This window comes from Typopeltis vanoorti, chromosome 19 (assembly GCF_054136105.1).
Source record: "Typopeltis vanoorti isolate ZY-2024b chromosome 19, IOZ_Tvanoo_1.0, whole genome shotgun sequence".
NCBI lineage: Eukaryota > Metazoa > Arthropoda > Arachnida > Uropygi > Thelyphonidae > Typopeltis > Typopeltis vanoorti.
In genome coordinates, this window is record NC_143567.1 from 57,948,482 (window position 1) to 57,969,367 (window position 20,886).

The 20,886-nt window shown below is 33.5% G+C and overlaps 1 protein-coding gene across 1 annotated transcript in view; it reads left to right on the forward strand.

The window, feature by feature from the left end:
* The first annotated feature begins 6,794 nt into the window (after positions 1 to 6,794).
* The window catches only part of LOC150096146 (uncharacterized), a 283,232-nt gene continuing 269,140 nt past the window's right edge, over positions 6,795 to 20,886 (forward strand). The window contains exons 1-5 of the mRNA XM_090409625.1: positions 6,795 to 8,642; positions 8,847 to 9,464; positions 9,612 to 9,861; positions 9,982 to 11,160; positions 11,320 to 16,145. Coding sequence (XP_090265751.1) covers positions 6,795 to 8,642; positions 8,847 to 9,464; positions 9,612 to 9,861; positions 9,982 to 11,160; positions 11,320 to 16,145 — 8,721 coding nt within the window. The remainder of the gene's footprint in view (positions 8,643 to 8,846; positions 9,465 to 9,611; positions 9,862 to 9,981; positions 11,161 to 11,319; positions 16,146 to 20,886) is intronic.

A 20,886-nucleotide genomic window follows, 5' to 3' on the forward strand; every position in this document is an offset into this window, starting at 1 on the left:
TTTATTTTTAATATAACTGTTATACTTTGATCATTTAGAAAATTGTACTTTCGTATTCTATTTTTCCATTTATTATTGATTAAAATGGCCACTCCACTCTATAACATAGTAAAATCATCTGTATCTTTTAGTGAACCTAGTAGATCATGTAGTTTAAATGACTAAATGAAATAGCTAATAAAAGCAAGTAGCATTCATTTAAAAAAAAACAAAAAAACTTAATGATCTATGTTCTAATTCTGTCATCAACTTCACCATTGTAAGAAGAATCAGTATATATACACACTTAGTATATAATCAGTATATATGTGCCATTATAAAAATCTTACACATACGTGTTCTCTTTTAGTTGCAATAGCTGTTTTGTAAGCTGCAAGTCGTATCAAATTTTTATACTGAAATCTAGGCAGACAAGCTTGATCCTAGATATGCTGTGATGATTTTCTCCTATTTTTAAAATTCGGTCTTGGAAGAAGTAGACTCAACCAGTCCTTCATTAGGAGGAAGGAGATGCCTTCTTCAGCAATGGAAGAGATCAGAGACCAAATATAATATATTACAATACTCTGAAGTAAACTTTAACAACATAAACTTATCTTAAGATCTAAAAAAATATGCCTTAAAATAAGACCTGTTTTGGGCCCAGATATGATGAGACCCATCATATCTGTGCCCAATCTTTTTAATTTTACCTTTTTAATTCAATGATAACTTCAAATTAACTTGTTCCAAGAAAATATCATGTAATGAGTCTTTTGACTGCTATGAGACACTGTTATAATAATAATATCTCTCTCCTTACATGTATCTCTCTATAAATCTCTCCTAGCTGTTTACTACTTATCATATTCTTTCCACTTGCACATTCTCCGGTACACACAGTACTTCTGTTTTCTGCTTCAGTCATGAAGCGAGAGAAGGAGCTGCCATTGCATGTTAGCAATAAAATCTCACACTTTCAGTGAAATAAGCAAGTCTTTTTTTAACTTATGCATTTCAAATATATTCACACATTATATTCCTTATTCTTTATAACTAACTTACAATCCAGTGAATCTTCTACTACATTTGCTTCATTAAAAATGTAAGCACAGTATCTAAATGAAGTACAACTATACAAATGAAAAATTACAATTAATTTATGCTTTTATCACAGTATATTTTGCACTGTAAAAAGAAATTGGTAATTAAAGAAAATTTAAGCATATCCTCATTTAATTAGTTTTAACTCATTTATACATAACTTATACTCGTTTAATTCCTCCTCCTCATTAAATGGCAGAGGAGTACTGATGATAGCAGATGAATTGCAACCAAAAAGAATAGGAGACAGGCAGTAAGGTGGCTGTTCGTTTGAAGCAATCTGGTGTTGAGATTAAGGCCATTAAGACAGAATATACAGTTGGTTGTTGCTATAGGCTAGGGACTTCCACAGATGATCTGGAAGACATGCATTGCCTAATTAATACAATGAGTACAGGTCCAATGATTATTATGGGGGACTTCAATTATTGAGATATAGACTGGAAGGAAGAAAGATCACATGGCAGGAAGGCAGCATGTGATGGAGGGGACAATGGGTATGAGAGTATTTGACTTGATCATAGGTTCAGAAAGAGCTATCCATAACCAAGGTGACAACATTGCCTCCAATTGGTGAAAACCGTGCAGGCTTGCCTTGGGAGATTGTAAAACATGAGGAATATTCTATCAAAAAGAGTTATCTGTGGAACTACAAGGCAGGTGATTACGACCTGCTGAGGAAGAAGCTTAAATCTTTACCATGGCATAAAACACTGCAGGGTAAGGATGCTAGTAATGCATGTAATATAGTTGAGGGTCATCTAGAGGAAGCAATATTAAATTATATACCTAGGGTAAGGAGAGTTAATCGGGTAGGACTTAGATGGATGAGTAATATCATTAAGCATAAGCTGCAGAAGAAGAAAATGCTGTGAAAGGTATATAAAGAGAAAGGTGACCAGCAAACTCATGAAGAGTACAAGGCTCAGGCAAGAAAGATGACCAGCATAGCAAAGAAGGCAGTATTACATTATAAGAAGAATCTAGTCAAGCAGGCCAAAAGAAATCCCAAAGAGTTCTTTCAATATGTGGCAAGTAAGAGGAAGAATAGCTATGGAAGATTAACCTTAATGAGGGATGATGATAGTCACAAGGAGACAGAAGCAGATAAAATAGTTGAGTTACTGAGTAACCACTTTGCAAGGGTATATCATCCTAGTGAGGTTACTGCTTTAACCTATGTGACAGACACTAATGTGGGAACAGAGGTGGATGAATTGGAGGTTCTTAGGATATTGCAGAATCTCAATGTAAATACAACAGTGGGATTAGATGGGATATCAGCTAGAGTTTTGCAAGAAAGTGCAAGGGAACTGGCAATGCCTTGATTAAGCTGTTTAATTTTAGTCTCGGCTCTAGAATTCCAAGAGAGTGTAAAGAGGACAAAATTATTCCTTTGCATAAGGGAGGTTCTAAGAATACAGTAGCAATTTATAGACCAATCAGTATCTCAGGTGTGGTGGTAAAAGAACTAGAAAAATTGGTCAAAAAGAGAATTCAAGAATGGGCAGATAAAAATATGATACTGTATGAGGATAAACATGGCTTGGGGGGGGGGGTCATGCCTTAGTAATTTAGTAACTTTTTATAATAAAGTAACAGCTGAGATGGATAAAGGAAATGGATACACAATGATTTTGCTGGATTTTGCAAATGCATTTGACAATATCACGTGAAAATCTGTTATTCAAATTAGAAAATGAGGATGGAAATGACACTGGTTAAGTGAATAAGAGGGTTGCTGCTGGAAAGATATCAAAAAAATGGTATATGGAGGGGCAGAATCAAGGCAAAAACAGATGACTAGTGGTGTACTGCAAGGTTCACTGCTGAGACCATTGCTGTACATAAATGATATCAGTTGTTTGTTGATGATGCAAAATTAGGTAGAGTGATAGTTAATCAAGGTGATTGACTATGACTTGTAGGATGATTTAAATAGGCTATCAGTATGGGCAAAAGTTAATGAGTGTCAGTTTAATGGGGAGAAATGTAAAGTTATGCATTTTGGGATAAATAGATTACAAACTATGTATCTCATTGATGGAACTGTACTCCAGGAAATAGATGAAGCTAGAGATTTAGGAGTGGTTGAACAGAGAGTTAGTTTAGAGGACATATTGCTAAGGTTGCTAAAGTAGCTCATAAGATTACTTGGCTATTGAAGAATACATTAACAAATAGAGAAAAGGGAGTTGTTGTTCCTCTTTGTATGGCCTTGATACATCCACATCTAGATTACTGTGCTCAAGTCTGGTCCCCTGGGTTTTTTGGGGATGAGAAAGCAGTGGAGAGGATTCAGAGGTGACCAAGATTGGTGAGTGGAATGTGGAAAGTTTCCTATGAGGATAGATTGAAGGTGTGTGGATTGCAGAAGTTGGTTGATATTAGAAAAAGAGGGAGTGTGGTAGAAACGTTAAAGTTGCTTAAAGGGTTTTATAGGATAGATGCAGGGGAAATGTTTCAGCACTTCTCTAGAGAGACCAGAACAAGGGGTCATCCCTGAAAGTTGAACAAAGTGTAGTTAGTAGAGGTGTGAGGACTAGAGTTTTTGAGGACTCCATGGAGGTGCCCATATTACACCCACTGTCCAAAAAGAAACCGAACTTTTCGTTCTAAAATAGAAGAAACTAGTGGCGCCACCTGTTGTATCTGTTAGTTGTCAAAAGCGGCAGCCTTCATTAGTGTTGTTTCAACTGTTTATGACATTTGTTTCATTAGAAGCCGAGTTATAGTGCCAAGAGTGACAGTGTGTTTTGACGAACGGTCGGAAAATAAGTTTCAAACAGAGAGCTGCGAATGACTTTCGTGTTAAACTTGGTAAAAGTTTTACCAAAATGAATCAAATGCTTCAAAAAGCATACGGTGATGAATGCTTGTCCCATACTCAAGTTTACGAGTGGTTTAAGTGATTTCAAAGTGGTCATCAGATGCTTGAGAACGACAAAAAGCCAGGCCATCCAAAAACTGGACTGAGCGAAGTTAACATCCAAAATGTGCGTGATTTCATCAAAGAAAACCTGAAATCGTCAGTGAGATTGATTGAAGATGAATTGGGGATTCCAAAATCAACTGTGCACAACATTTTGACTGAGAGTTTGGGCCTTCGTAAATTGAATTCGCTATTTGTTCCCCACAAATTGACTGACAACCAAAAAATGTATTGAATTGAACACTGCAAGGACCTCATTAAAACTGCTTGTAAGGACTCAAACTTCCTTGAAACTATCATTACTGGTGACGAAACATGGTGTTTTGTGTATGAGGCTGAAACAAAGCTCCAGAGTGCTGAGTGGAGACCACCAGGAGAGGGGCATCTGAAAAAAAACGCTTGGAGAAGTCAAAAGTAAAGACAATGCTGATTTGTTTCTATGATTCCAAGGGAATTATCCACAAAGAATTTGTTCTGCCAGCCAAACGGTCAATAGTGAGTTTTATCTCGAAGTTTTGAAGCGATTGATAGTGAATATTCATCGCGTACGGCATGAATATCATGACGACCGACTGTTCGTCAAAACACACTGTTACTCTTGGCACTATAACTGGGCTTGTAATGAAACAAATGTCATAAACAGTTGACACAATACTAAAGAAGGTTGCCGCTTTCGACAACAAAAAGATACAACAGGCAGCGCCACTAGTTTCTTCTATTTTCAAAAAGTTCGGTTTCCTTTTGGATAGAGAGTGTATAATAATAATAAAACAAATATACTTTAGAAGATTTGTATACATGTACTGATGATCTAAGTCTGCAATGGCCCACCCTAAGAATAAAATAACATGTTCATGTTGGGGTGATTGGGATTCTCTCACTGCTATCCTAACCATCTGGAAGGACAAGTGAAAATGCTGTGCCTTGCAGCAATTTTGTCCTTGTGTATCGGTTGATGATGTAACAGTTCTTCAATTGTAACCGAATGTGTATAGGGGAATTAATGTGTTTGTTTTTGGATATATTAGAAAACCATAATTATGGAGAATGCTATATTCGGTTTGTATATTTGAATTACCGTATTTGCCAGCGTATAAGACACACCCCCTTTTTTGTACACATTTTTTACGAAAAAACTTTATCACTAAATATTATAATGAATTTACAGTATTGCAAATATAAAGTAATAAGTAGGCCTACTTTCAACAAATACCTAATCTAACTAGGAAAGAGTACCCACCTTTTAATCTTCTTTCGTCAAAACCCAGAAATTTATCTCCAGAGCTAAATGAAGAGACACTTGAAACCTCTTCTAAATCAGAATCTGAGTCCTCATACAACAAATTGTCCTCTGTACCATCCAGTGCATTACTAATGCCACACTTCTTAAATGATTTAACCACTGTCTCAGTTTTCACAGCATCCCATGAAGCTTTGACCCACTCACAAACTTGCAAAATGCTAGGCCTCTTCCTTCTTCCTGATGGCGTAACCTTAAAATCTGAAGACTGCATTGGAGAAGTGGAACCAGCTGTTCCACTTCTCCTTCATAAATCCCTTAAATGGTTTATTAATACAGACATCTAAAGGTTGAAGCTGACTAGTTAGACCTCCTAGAATTACAGCTAACTAGTTTTCAATTCCATGTTCTTTAGTATTATATTTAGCATACACAATCACACATAGCTTGTATGCAATATTGTAGCAATGCTGCCTTTTTTCAGCCATAATTTGCCAAGAAATTTAGAGAAAATTTAACGGTAAAAATTTATCACCGTTCACAACAACTGCAACAACAATTGGTGGAAAGTTTAAACGAACAGGAACACACACCTGTGATCATCGATGACAGCAAATGCGCATTCACCGAACTTTATGTTCAGTGGAATGCTCTCACACACCGCAAGGAAGCAAGAAAGAAATCACATAACTCGGAGCAGAGAAAATTTCCAGAAATGAAAGTAATAAAAAACTGAGTATCAGTGTATAAGATGCACCCTGTTTTTCAGACCCATTTTCAAAGAAAAAAAAAGTGTGTCTTATATGCCGACAAACTAAACAGTATAAAGGTGCCAACCATTGTTAATGAGTCATAATAATGGAAGATTCCAACATTACAACTCATTAGGGAAATAAAGGCTACCATGTAGTTGATGAATTAGAAGGAGATCTAAAAAGGACAATCCAATTGTCCTAAGTCAACAGTGAACTGGATATAATGATGAAAACTGTTAATCTTATTATTATTATTATTATTATGTGACACCTCCAGGGAATCCAAAGGCTCATTGAGGGAGAGTGTGCCGAGAGCATCGAATAATTGATCCCCTTCCAAGTTGTTCAATTAAGATATGAACAGCTTTCTTCTTCCTTCAATTTTTTTCCAAGGATTACGACCTACAACCATAAGAACATGGAACAAAGTGTTTCTGAGGTACAACAAATATGATTTAATGTCATTTATATCAGAAGTGACATTGTAAAAGTCACAATTTAGATTTATGATATTTTTAATTTTTGAGATTTAAGTTTATTTCAGTATGAATGTAAGATTTTGATATCTAAATTTTTTTAACTAAATCTGTTTAAAAATTATGTGTTTTAGATGAAACTGAAATATGAAAATGTTTGTTAAACTAAATTGTTTATTTAAACATTAACACTGTAACTATTTTGTTGCATTTATAACTTTTTAATTAAATTTGTAACATTTTCTCCTATATTAATAGCATCACCATGTAAGAGAAGATGGAGACAAAGATTTAGAGGAGCGCAAGAAATGAGCTCTGAATCTCATGATGCTACTTCAAGCCAGCATAAAGAACAGTTATTTTTATATCCTGGTTGTGGTTCTGTGAGCAGTAATGTGACTGGTAGTGGTGATTATAATGGTGAACCATCAAAGGAGCCAGATCATCATTATAATTTAATTCCACATCTTGCTCCATTTCATGTTGGGAGGATTGGTTACCCTTCACCATATCCTGTTCCTTCACAATGTTATAAGAAAACCTCCCAGAACTCAGCAAGCTGTAATTTTTATGAAGCACCTAATTCGGTGCAGTCAGAATGTCAATCACTTCAGGGAGAATGGTCAAATTCTTGTCTTTCAAATTTAGAAAATGGATGTAATTTAACTTCTTCAGAAGTGATGTCTAATAGTACATCAGTAACAGGACAATATTTACCACCTGTGACAAGCTGTAGGTATATGCCTTCAGATTCTCTATCTTCCCAGTGGCCCTTATGTTCATCGTCATCAGTTAGCTGTGTAGAATCCTCAAAGGAATATTCTGATTTTAATTTTTCATTGCATAGTGCAAGTAGAACATTTTTACAAGCACCTCAAAATGTTTATTCTTCTGATGACAGAATGAAGTGCTTCTGGAACTGGGAAACTATTTCATCATCCTCGGCACGAGAACTTGCACTGTGTGTTAGTCCTCAAGATTTATATAATAATTCTAATCACAGTGAACAAGCAAATGCAAGGAAGAATTTAGAATCAAATAAGGAATCATTACCAAATGAATCTTGTAATGGAGTGTTTCAAAATGTTATGGAAAAGTCCAAACAGAAACGTTCTTCAGAAGATAGAGATGCTATATATTCTATAACTCCTAAAAGTCATTTACAAACACCAGCTCATTCTTCAGATTCAAAATCTGTAATCGATATTTCAAATTCTTCCGCTTCTGTTGCCTGTAATACTAACTCCTCAGTTATGACAGCTGCTAGTGTTAATTCCACACTTTCCACTACTAGTCAAGGAAACTCTCATTCTAAAACAAATCACACTATAAGAAGTATTAGTAAAGGGGTGCCTATTATAAAAAGAATTCCTGTTTGCTCAACACCATGTGGAGTTAAAGCAATAGGAATAACAGGTGGTGGGTTGATGTATCCAATAAGAAATTATACTTTAGTAGCTGGTAGCTCTAAAAAGGTGTGCACTACCTCCACACAAACATCATCATCCTCATCCACTTCATCTAATAACTTGATCAAAACAAGCTCTTGTTCAAGTTTTTGCAATATGCAAAAAGATAACTCTCCAGGGATAGTTAACAATAGGACTAGAGTAATTCAGGACATGAAACGCATGAAGTTGTCTTTATCCAGGAAACAAAGGGACCAGAAAGATATTTCACTGTTATGTCATAATAGAAATAATGAAGAACAAAATAAAGGTATTGATAAATGGATTGGTTTTCATAATTCTTTTAGTCATTCAAGTTCATTTGGTGCATATAACATAAACAGCATTTTCAAAGGCTTGATTTTACCTCCAGATATAGAACCTAGACAGTTGCTAAAAATTGGCAAAGAAAAAGTTATTGTAAAAAAACTTTCTGAAAAATTTTTAAATCATCATTGTAGAGTGCATGCTAATCAAATGAGTGTGCAATCTTCATTTCCACAAAGTGATACAGGTTCTTCAGTGTTGTATCCTGTTACTGATCCTGTTGTAAATAATCCATCTAGACTTAGACTTAAGTTTAAAATAACAACACTGAAAAGGTATAAAAGAGGAAGACCAAAAAAGGTTATATCAGTTGCAGAACCGTCAAAGCATGTAGTCAAACTTATGTCAAAATTAGAAAATAATTCAACAGCTTCATTGCCTGTTAGTATTAAAAAATATTCTCTGTTCTCAACAGAGAATAATAACCACGTAGTGCTTCAGAAAAATGAAAATGGCAAGCAGTCTTCTAAAGAAAAAAAAGAAAGAGAACAAATTAGCATTAAAAATTTTGAAACTTCTTTTCCCTCTAGTCTAAAAATAAAATCGGATTTACATGATAATAAATTATGTAAACATCACTCAAAGCTTGCTAAGCAGAAAAACATTGTCAATTATTCATCGGACTCTTGCATCGGATTGATAAAATCAACAGGATGTGTTTCTACCAATCTAATCAAAAATTCAAAGCAAACTGATAGCAAGTTACATAAATGTGAAACTGTGTCTTCAAAGGTGAAAAGTCCTGGCAGTTATTCTTCAGATTTCAGTGGGTTGAAAAAGCCAATTCATGAAAGTGATTCTCATGATACTGTTGCACAACATCGAGCCAAGAGAGCTGGAGTAGATTATATGCCTAATGCATATACTCATATCTTAAATTTTGAGAAATTTTCAGAAGTAACTGAAGTTTTCATTGAAAGAAAAACTACTCAGGCTAAGAAATTTTTGAATAAAGGAATAAGTTCTGTATCAAATGAAAATAAGCCTGCAGATGATATTTTTTCACTTAAAGGAAACTTAGCAACAAAAGAAAAAAAAATGCTTAAAAAAAATTCTGCATTCTCTGGAAACAAAACTACTCAAAATCCTAAAAGCAGTAATTCATTACTTAGTACAGTTCTTAACAACAAGAATGAATGTTTAAAAGACACCTGCTCCTACAGTTATTCTTGCAAAACAAATCATATACTATCAAAAAATACGGTAAATTCCTTTAATGAAAATGATCATGTGCAGAGTAATGTCTTTCTGAATACTAAAAAGAAAACAAGCAAGATTATTAAGAACAAATTTTCAAAAAATTTTCTGCAGAAGACTTATCAAAAATTAAATAACGATACTTCTTTTAAGAAATTTAAGAATAACTCTTTGAAAGATAAACAGATATCTTTTACTTCTGAGATTCTTCAAGACAGAATTTTAGGGAAATTTGAACGAAAACTGTTGGGAAAAAATAAAATGTATGTACCAAAAACTGACACCACAGAATATAGAGAACAAGTCGTTATTTCTGATAACTCAAGTGATAACTTTTTGAGAAAAGTGCAACATAAATCTCAGAGTAGAGATATAAAAAATAAATTAGTTTTTGAAAAATCAAGTAAACAAGATCTTCTCAAAGATAAAGTACCACCTTTTACAGAAACACTAAGTGACAAGTTCTCAGAAAAGTTTCAAAAGCCTTTTTGTGTAAATATAAACAATAAACCACTTCTTAAAGAGAGAAAAAATGAAAACAGTATCATAGAGAATGAAATAGTTTCTTGTAGTGCTGCTGAAAATCAGTTTAAATTAGATAAAAGATTGGAGGTTTGCTTGGATCGTTTGTCTCCTGAAGTGATTAAACACTTTACACGATCATCTAAAAATAACTCCATTAATAAGCAAATGTATTCTTTATGCAATTCTTCCATTGTTAATTGTCATTCTGAAAATTCCAAACACAAACCATTTTACCAAATTCTTGCTAACCATGAGCACGTACTTATAAAACAAGATGCCAGTGTAATGGACAATTCATCTGTGTCCATTACCAACAGACATGTTGTAAATGTAGAAGAATCTTCCATCAAGGAGATTAATGAGAATAATGGTGATGATAATTGTTTGTCTCGGCAAAATAATAATTGTTCAGAGTTACCTGATTTCAGTAAAGGAGTAATATGTCCTTTAGATGTCAGTATGGAAGTTGGCACATTGACTAGAAATCACAAAGCATTATCTCCTTTAGATATCAGTGCAGAAATATGTTCACATGTTGGTGCAGAAGAAGAAGTGTATTCCTCATTTGTCCATGAAGAAGAAGATATGCGTTCTTCAGAAAATGATACCGATAATATATCTCCAGTAGATGCAACTGTGATTCAGAATTCAGTTTGTAATAATGATGAAAAGGTGCTTGATTCATTTCGTACATCTGTTGAAGTTGCTGATCCCCCATCTGCAGTTGAAAATATGGCAAATATTCAAACATGTAATCCTTTAAAATGTGTTAATTTACAAAAAAGCATTACAAACAGTGGTGCAAAATTAAATAATGCAGAAAATTTATTTAAAAATCAACTAAATATAGTTTGCGGGCAAGAATATAATCCAGGAAATGCTGATCATTGTGAAGAATATTCAGATGCAATGTGGAATTTAGCATACTTATCTCCAGAAATAGGAAATAAAGAAAAGATCTCTCCTAAATGTTGGTCTCCAGAAAAGGGAATATTAGATAATACTCCTGCAAATATTGAAACACACCTTGCTGCTAAGAAAAATATTCTTGCTGTTATGAATAATGAAAGTGGTGCATCAGATCCCACTCACTCTATTAATTCTAGTGATGAAATTTTAGATAAAACTGAGAAAAGAGATAAACATTTCAGCAAAAGATCTCACCCCATCATGGATTGTAATACCTCATCCCAAGTTGAACATGATGAAAAAAATTACTTAAGCAATATAAAAGAAAATGATATTATTAAAGAATGCAAACCACGTAAAACAAAAAAAGCTGATGCTGTAGTAAAAAGAATTGCAAATAAGCTTGATTTATTCCATATACATGAAGGTAGTTTATCTAATAAGAATTCAGACTCTTCATTTACAAATATTGCATCACGTTCTTCTGGAAGAATGCATGACATAAACTGTAATAGCATAAAATTATGTGTAGAATGTAATAGTAGTAAGTCATTTTTAGAATTTTCTGACACAGAAAGTTCAAGTAGTACCTTTAGAAATGAAGATTCACATATCCCATTGCTCTCAAATGATCTCAATGTTTGTGAGAATACTAAAGATAAATATGGTCACTCTTTCAGCAAAGAAAATAGTCAGAAGGTAATAGTCACAGATATTCAAGAACCAGAATCTCTTGTTTTCAAAAACAACTCAGATTCTATTACTTCTGTAAATGACTTAAATGAAAACAGAAATGCCAGTTGTAAAGATAGTGCAGATGTTGAGGTGTGCATTTCGGAGCCAGTCTTATTCTATCTGGACACTAATGAACGTTTTTTGAAAGATAAAACAGAAGTTCCTGACAAAAATTTTGAAACCAGAATACCCGAAGAAAAGAATTCTGAACCAAAACCAACTGATAAAGACATTACCTGTTCTTCAGTGTCTGAAATTACATTTGATGTAGATGAATTAGTGCCAGAAAGTTATCATGTTTCTCATACTAGTGAATATTCAGAAAACTTAAAGGTGCATACTCCAAAAATGGAAAATGTCTCTACCTTTAATAAAAAGAAAAATTTCAGTGCGAAATTGAAACCTTCGTATAGAGTTCAAATGCCTGAAAAATGTAGTGTGGAAAATATTCATTATCTCAAATTACATTCTTCTTGTGATTATCCTATAAGGAATAAGCATGAAGAAAATTCCTTTGTTGATAATAAATGTGACAAAATTCAAAAAGAAAAAACTAATACTGCTTATGTTGGAAATAAAATTCACTTAGACAGTGCTGAACATATATTAAACAGTTGTTTATCAGCAACATGTTTAAAATGCCCTACAAAGAAAAATGCCATTTACAAAGGAGCTGATAATATTTTTACAAGAAACGAAAGCAGTAAGTTGAACAGAGAAAGAGGGAACCAAGTAATGTCAAATGTTCAAATAACTAAAAGCTTCAGTTCTGAAAATGAATGTATGACTAATTTTTCATCTTTGATAACTGAAAAAGAAAAACTTCAGGAATTGTCTTCTTTCAAGATTGAAGATGATAAAAATACATTTAATTTGACAAGAGATTTAAAGGAGAACGAAGAACTAGTTGCGATAAATAGTGATACCATAAATCTCAAAGAAAAATCTCTTAATGTAAGCCATTTTTCGAATGAAGTTTCTTTAGAACTGAAAAAGTGTTTTTCTTTAGCAGAAAATGATATGCAGTTAATAACTAAAGATGTACCTACTTGCATTAAGGATATTATGTGCATAAATAATGTATGCTCATCTAATAAAAATATAGCCGAACTGCAGCAAAGTGACGATGTTAATTATGAAAGCCAGGTTGAGAGGGATGATTTTTTTATTGTACAAAATATTTTAAGTAAACTCATTGATTTCATAATTGAGATTTCGGGTGAGAGTGCTTTCAAACCAAAAGTAAAGGTTGTTATGCATGATCTAAAACTTTATAGCAAAAATAACTCATGCTACTCAACAACTGGAAAAAAATCTGAGACTGTAAAAGAATCGATATTAAGTTTATCTGAACCTGAAAAAAAAAATGGCTTCATGGCAACCTATACAGGAAATGATAAGAATGAATATTTCAAGGAACCAAATTTTGAAAAAATACCTGATTCAAATGAAAATAAAGCCAGTTGTTCATTATTTTTATTTCCTTCAGATTTGTCAATGGGAAATCAGCAGAAGAAGCATGAGAACAAAAATCTCATTTCCATCTTCAAATCTCAAGATTGTGATTTCAAAAATATCTCATTCAAATTTGAACATCAAGTTAATGATGAATTTAAAATGTGTGATGAACATAAAAATAATATTGTTAGTACTTCAGATAATGAATATATTATGGAAACATGTGGAAATGATTACAAAATTGATATTTTTAGTTCATATATAACAAAATCTAAACAGTGCAAATATGAATTACCAGCGAATGTGTTACAAACTAGTAGGTTTCATAATTATTTCCATAAAAAATATAGTAGTAGTGATCAAAAATTATTGAAATTAGCTGATGCACAAATTGAAGAATCCGAGAATCTTGAGGATATCAGTTTAGTTTTAAACAATATTATTTCTGAGGTGATTAAAAGTTATATAACTCCTTCGAACACAATTTTGTTGCCAAAAGGTAATGATGTTAGCTCTGCTATCAAATTACAGCACAGTGTTAAAATGACTTCTGAGATATTAACTGTATCAGAAAATAAACTTCATGAAGAAGTTGACAGGGGAATATCATGGTCTAATAATAACATGATAGATATAGCTAAAGATAGGCAGGAGGACATATCAAGCTCAAGTGAATCAGAAGCAAGTGACTTTAAAAATGGCAGTTCAGAGAGTGATAAAGATGAACTAATAGAATTATCAAACAGTTCAGGTAATGCTGCAGAATTATCAAACAGTATATCCGATTCAGGTAATGCTGCAGAATTATCACAAGACCTTTTCATGACTGATAACACCTTCAATTTTAGCACAGCAAGTCAAATGTCAGAGAACTGCACTGCTCTTGAACAGGAAGCTAAACCTCTTCTGACACAAACATTCATTTTAAGAAAGGGGTATGTCTCACCAGACCTGATAACAAAAACAGACAGCATGCAAGAAGTGAAGGAAATATCTGTGAGACTTAATGGAATACATAAAGAAAACACTGTGCAAAATTCCAAAGGTGTAAAGTCTGCAGAAAAAAATAATATGCAATTAATGAGAGTGCACAGTTTACATTCATCAAATTTTTCTGTTGAAAGTCAATTACCAGTCCTTAATAATACTGATCAGACAGATGAAAACAGCTCACTATTAAATGGTTTATCTTCACAGAAGGATATTCAGTTAACTGAAACTTCAGATAATTTCTTGAAAAATAACCAAGAAATAGCCAATCCTGTACTTTTTCTGTCTCAAAAAATGGAGTTGCCAAATTGCAACAGTATTACAGAATTACAAAATTTATTAGATAATAGCAATAACTCTTGCGAGTCAAGAACCTCATTTATGAGAAACATGCAGAAATCAGAATGTATAACGCATTTAGTAAAACCAAATGAACTTTGCCAATATAAGAATTCATTATCAACATCATCTAATAAGTATCACTGCAAAGAGCATAGTAAATCTGATGATGAGTTGGAAGTTAAAAGTAGTTTGGATGAGATACTAAGATTGGTATCAACAGAAAATATTAAGTACAATACAACAACAACACCTAACACAAACACTATGTTTGCTCCATCAGTTGTTCAAGATAATGAGAAGCAAGCATGTTTTGTGTCAGGTAAAAAAAGTATTTTCAATAATGATAAGTCATCAGATGAAAAGGTATGCAAGTCTAAGATTAATATGTATGAAGCAATTGATTATACTACAGAAGCTTTGCTAAAACAGCATGATGAAAAAATTAAAACACATGTTTCTTTTAGGAAAGATGAATACTCAGAAACGAAATTCTGCGATCTCAGTCATACTGAAATTGTTAACCACGAAAAAGAAAACAGCATTGATAATTCTTGTGTACAAAGCTTTTACAGTGAGTTTTCTTTATCTTCTGCAGATTTAAATGCTGAGCATAATACGACAGTATCTTATGAGAATTATAAATATGCTTCTGTTGTGGCTTACAAAAATAACAGTAAGTCTAAAGTCTGGAAACCAGGAATGAAACCTCCAAGCTTGAAAATGATAAAGGAAACTATTTCTTTGTATAAGATACCAGAAGAAAAATATAAACAAGCTTTCTACAGTAATCCAAATGATTCACATGAAAAAGCATTTGAAATTGCTGGGGAACAGCTAAAAATTAAAACAGTCAAGGTTTCTGAACTGCCCGAATTTGAAAATTGTAATCAAAAGAATGGATTGGGCAAATGGCAAAATATTTTTACTTCTCATTTCATAAAAGATATGAATTCGCAGTTTTTACCAGGCTTATGTTTGCCAAAAGAAATGAGAAATATGTCAGATTTCAAAGTTATGCTTTCTGGTAGTAGATCAGTTATTCTTACACCTGCTTTTTGTCCTCCAAGTAGGAAAGAAATTGAATCCTTACGTAGCTTAAAATTCAACTTCACTGCCATTGGAGCTGTAAATCATGAAAGCCAAAAAAATGCAAAACAAAGTCTCAGAAAGGAAGTCCTGTTTGAAAATGCACATAAATCAGAAATTACTCATAACATGCTTCATGATAAGAATGATACAAAACAATTGGCAGAAGAATGTAAAAATAACATTCATCATTTTTCTGAAAGGTTTGATGGTAATACTTTCTTTGTTGATGTAAGTCCAGTAAGTAATTGCACAACGAACAGCTCAGCAATATTTCATTCTTCCTCACCCCATCATAGTACACCATTATTTAATAAAAACAAAGGTGTTATGTTTTCACAGTTTTGTAGAAAGAGGTATAGGAGTAATAGTTTTAGTGATAGCATGGAGAAATTTAATGGGTTCCAGAAAGAAATGCAACCATTGAAACGTCAAAGAACACGCCGCTTGTCATTAAACATTGAGCATTCTGCAAAGCAAGATCTGCCATTTTCATTTCTTAGAGATAAGAGCATAAAAGATGGTGACAAATCATATTTATCAAGAAAACGGAAACTTTCTTTTACTGCAGTATGCACAGAACAAAGTGATAAAGAAATGTGTTCACCACTTAGAAAAAAACTTGTATATAGCCAATTAAAGGTAAGGTTTGTATTTATTGTATCACTGTTCTCTCTGTATTGTATTAAACTTAATTTAAATTCTGTTAGTATTAAGACACTCTCTATCTTCTGATATATATGAGTGGATGTTTATGTACCTGTCAAACTATATTTCTGTCAAGAGAATAAAAAGAAGCATTTTGACATTAAATTTTCCAAAGCATAATGATTTTAACCTAGGTATGATTGAAATTAATGTTTAAAGCAATTTCTTGAAGTTTCATTCAAAAATAGTGTGAAATGAAAAACAAGTAATATACATTAAGTACCTACCTGCTAGCACCACTTAATTCTCAGAATAGCCTCAACTCACCAAATGTTGCCAGAAAAATCGCATTCTGTCCCCTCGCTCTGTCATATAAGGACGTTAGTTCTGTCGTCAATTACAATTTAAAGTTTACCTTAGTTACTTAGTTTAGTGCTGTGTGCCTATCAGTTATAATTGTGTTCTGGTGATGCTGGTTAGAAAACCAGAGAAATATTAGTGAGTTTAATAAATATATATTTTTTCCCCTCTCTTGGTGTGCTGTATACCTAAAACAGTATTATGAATCATTGATAACGTGTAAGCCTTTCTATATACAGGGTGTCCCAAAATTCACGCAAGAAGTAATTTTGATAGAAAACACAGGTTTTTAATTAAAAATTGTAATTTCTTATTGATTCATAAAGTATACAGTATAGGGTTATGCATGGAATAGCATATCGGGTAAATGGCCTCCACGGCTTTGCTGGCACATACACACTCTTTTGTCAAAATTTTCTATGACCGTTTTGCATAAATGTGGCTGAATTTCATTGATACAGTGCTCAGTTTCCTCCTTCAAGGCATGGGTGGTCGTGGGCTTGTTGGCATAAACCTTAGACTTCAAAAAACCCCAAAGAAAAAAGTCCAACGGCGTTAAGTCACATGATCTAGGCGGCCAATTCTGATCACCAAAACGGGAAATTACACGACCAGGAAATGACTCATGCAGTAATTGAATTGTTTCTTGGGCTTTATGGCATGTGGCACCGTCTTGTTGAAACCACATGTCGTCCACATCCATACCTTGCAATTTAGGCACAAAAAACTGGATTATCATGTCGCGATAGCAAGCACCATTAACTGTTATTGCCTAACCAACCTCATTTTCGAAGAAGAATGGACCGATGATGCCTCCAGCCCAAAATCTGCACCAAACAGTGACGCATTGGGGATGCATTTGTTTCTCAACAATCACTCGTGGATTTTCTGAACCCTAAATGCGACAATTTTGTCGATTAACGAAGCCATCAAGATGAAAATGAGCCTCATCACTGAAGATGATTTTGTTCGAAAAATAAGCATCCATTTGTTGTTGTTCCATAATCCATTCAACAAACTCTCTTCACTGCGTGTGGTCATTTTTAATAACCCTGAACTGTCAGCTGTCACGCTGTCTTTTTTTTCTCATTGGCAACACTTTACCGCACAAATGGCGCTAAATTTAAATCTTGCGTGAATTTTGGGACACCCTGTATATACATGCATAAAGTATAATTGTGTAATGGATTACTGTTTCTTGACTTACATATTTTTGATTATGATTTTAACTCATTTGAGCTCAATGTATAAATTTAATTATTACACAGTTGAAACTGAAGGAAACTGTGCGATTAAATCAATTATTAAATTACTGTTTAATAAGTTATTATTGTAATATAATTACTACAAATTTTAATTAAATTATTTGTTTTGATATACTTTGAGTAATTTCTGAATTTGGCTAGAATAATTAAAATAAGGTTTCTTTATATCGAGTTGCACACTTGAGTCTGAGGTCAGCAATAGTATTTCCTAAGGACAAATCTGGTTAACATTTTGGCATTTAAAAAAGATGCAAAATAAACAGATGGCATGAGAAATAGAGAAAAAGGCCTCAGCTCTTTTATATCATCAAAATGGTTCATTTGGTTCATTTATGGTTTCAAATGGTTCATTACCAGTTTTTCAAATGGTAATGAACCATTTGAAAAGATGTTTGAATGACGTGTCTAAACAGAAAAGCTAGTTATTTGATTCTTTGCTTGTAGTAAAGAATCAAATAGCTGGATAGTGGTAAGTTAAGACTAGTGGACTACATTTATTGGATATCCTTTCACATAGGATTAAAAATAAGAAAACGATGGTATTACAATGGCTCACACACTTACAGTGAATGCTATTTCAAGTGTGCTAAACTATTTTTAGTCAGCATCAGGAATAAAGCACTTAACTAATCTGAACAAGTATAGCTGCATGAATTTATCCAGTCTGGGAGACTATCTGACGTCATGGAAGAGTGCTGACGTCTATGATAGGATGTTGAAGATTAAGGAGAAAGGAGGAAACTGTTGAAGTGTTTCCTAAATAGTCAGAAGCTATTTTCAATGTAAGGAAAGTTTGTTTCCAAGGAGGTGGAATGGAGGAGGAATGAGTCGACCTAGCAAGTTTGAAGACAAACTGTCTGTGGATACTGATCAACAATGGCTTATGCTTCCATAGGCTCAGAGAAAAGTAGATGTGATGCCAATCAGGCAGAACAGTGCCCAAGTAATTGTGGAACTCCATAAAACAGATATGGAAAAGACATATGGAAGAAACATAATTTTTCTCAGAAACAGATTATAGTGAATTTCTGAGAGAGGGAGAAGAACATTTATCTCTCAACCAGACCATCCTCTCCTGGACCATCAAGCACTGCAGATTTTTTTTTTTTTTATTATTATTATTATGTAACACCTCCAGGGAGTCCAAAGACTCGAGGGATGGCACCTGTTCTACAACTCTCTCTCCACCACTCAATCTCCCAACTACAATGAACTGCAACTACACCAACACCATCTGCTGCCGACCACACTAGTATTTTCACAGATAATCACAAACATCCATGCCCACAGCAGGACTCGAACCTGCAACCTTTTGGCTGGAGAGCAGATATGCTAACCACTTAGCCAACCTGGCTGGCATTTATATTAGTGTCAACAGTTATAAGGTAGAAGTAGTGTCTTAAATGGAAAAAGGACACTTCCAGAAGCTTCCTGAAAGCTGTGCTGCACTAGGTCCACCTTGCTTCCAAAAGTCAGATTTTTCACTGTTACAAGCCACAATACAGGCTAAGTGCAAAGCCAGGACTTTTGATCGGATTGAGGGATGAAGGCCCTCATTCCAGCAAAGATTACTTCAGTTATTCAGTCAAAGCAGGTTTTTATATCAGAAAAGCAGAACAGCAATCAACAATGGAAAGGAGCAGCAGAAACCATGGAATTCATTTTATAATTAGAAGGTGCTAATTTAGTATCAAAGTTCACAAGATTGTTCTCACCAGCTAACCAAATTTATAAAACAAAAAATAGGATGCTCATGGCCAGTTGATATGAAGAATCGATTGTCAGTAGCCATAACTATTTAGCTTGATTAAAATTAACATGAGTTACTTACATATTTATCACAGTCTTAATCTCACATTAACTTTGTCAAATTACACAATTTTTTTTTATTGAGCAGATGGTCCAATACACTACTGTTATTTTTGTCATATTTTTAGATGACTGAATTTCTTCCAAAAACTTTAGCTGTTTATCTTTATGAAACTAAAAGTCCATACAAGAAATGTCTTTAAAATATGCTTTTGTTATTGTCTGTTCAGTTTCAGCAAATAGCTGGTTCCTTTCATTAGTTGAAAATTTGTTCATTAAAGAACATACTCTTTCTAATGATGCATTTGTGCTCAGTGTTCCTAACATAAAACTCACAATGTGTATTATGTTCCCAAAACTAATGTCTTCATTTTTCATTGTTTGAATTTTATCTGCCCAGCTGTTGCTAGTTGTCACACAACATTTCTTCCAGTTATCAATTCTAAATTCATGTATATTCTTCACATGATTCACTTCATTGAATAGATTTTGATATTTAAGCAATAATTTCAGCCACTATCAATACTGTTTTTGTTCTAATTTATCTGTGAGTAATCGCCAGCATAATATTTCTCTTAGTGATTTCTAACAAATAACAGAGCTCTAGCTTAGATGTAGTAATGTTTTTTCCCACCAGAGGTCAGACTTATAGTATTAATGGTTGACCAAATTAGTGACTTGAGCATACTATGTAGCATGGTGTAATGTGGCATGCTTCTTTGTATGTATGTATGTGTATACTATGATGACCTAGATTATGAAAGTCAAAATATTGTCTGATTATTTTGGTTTATATTAAACTGAAGTTTTACTATAACATGGTAGTTGTTTCCATAATTTTTTACAAATGAATGCTGATCACCATGTAACTATGACAGAAAAGATTCTCATTTAAAGTCATATAGCTCTGCAAAAGGCTTGCCCCAATTTTTCACTTATTCTATGAAAGTATTGAAATTGAGTTTTATATTACAATTCTCTCATGACACCATCCTCTATCAGTTGGTTTTTAAGGTCCAGTATAGTAGATGTTAGCATAGGGGTGCAAGAGAGCCTGATAGTATTAGGAGAAAGAAAAGACAGATAGATAGCAAAAAAGACCTCATATCTTTTATATCATCATATAGATAAATGGCTATCAGTTTTCCTTTTTTGCCAGTCTCATGCAGATGAACAACCAAAAAACCAATTGAAACTAAAATGCAAAGATGACTGATGGTCATCTTTGCATTTTAGCATGCCCATGTGGTCAGCTTATCAGAGTTAACTGCCTTGAGTTGGCCTTCTCTGCCTGGGATTGC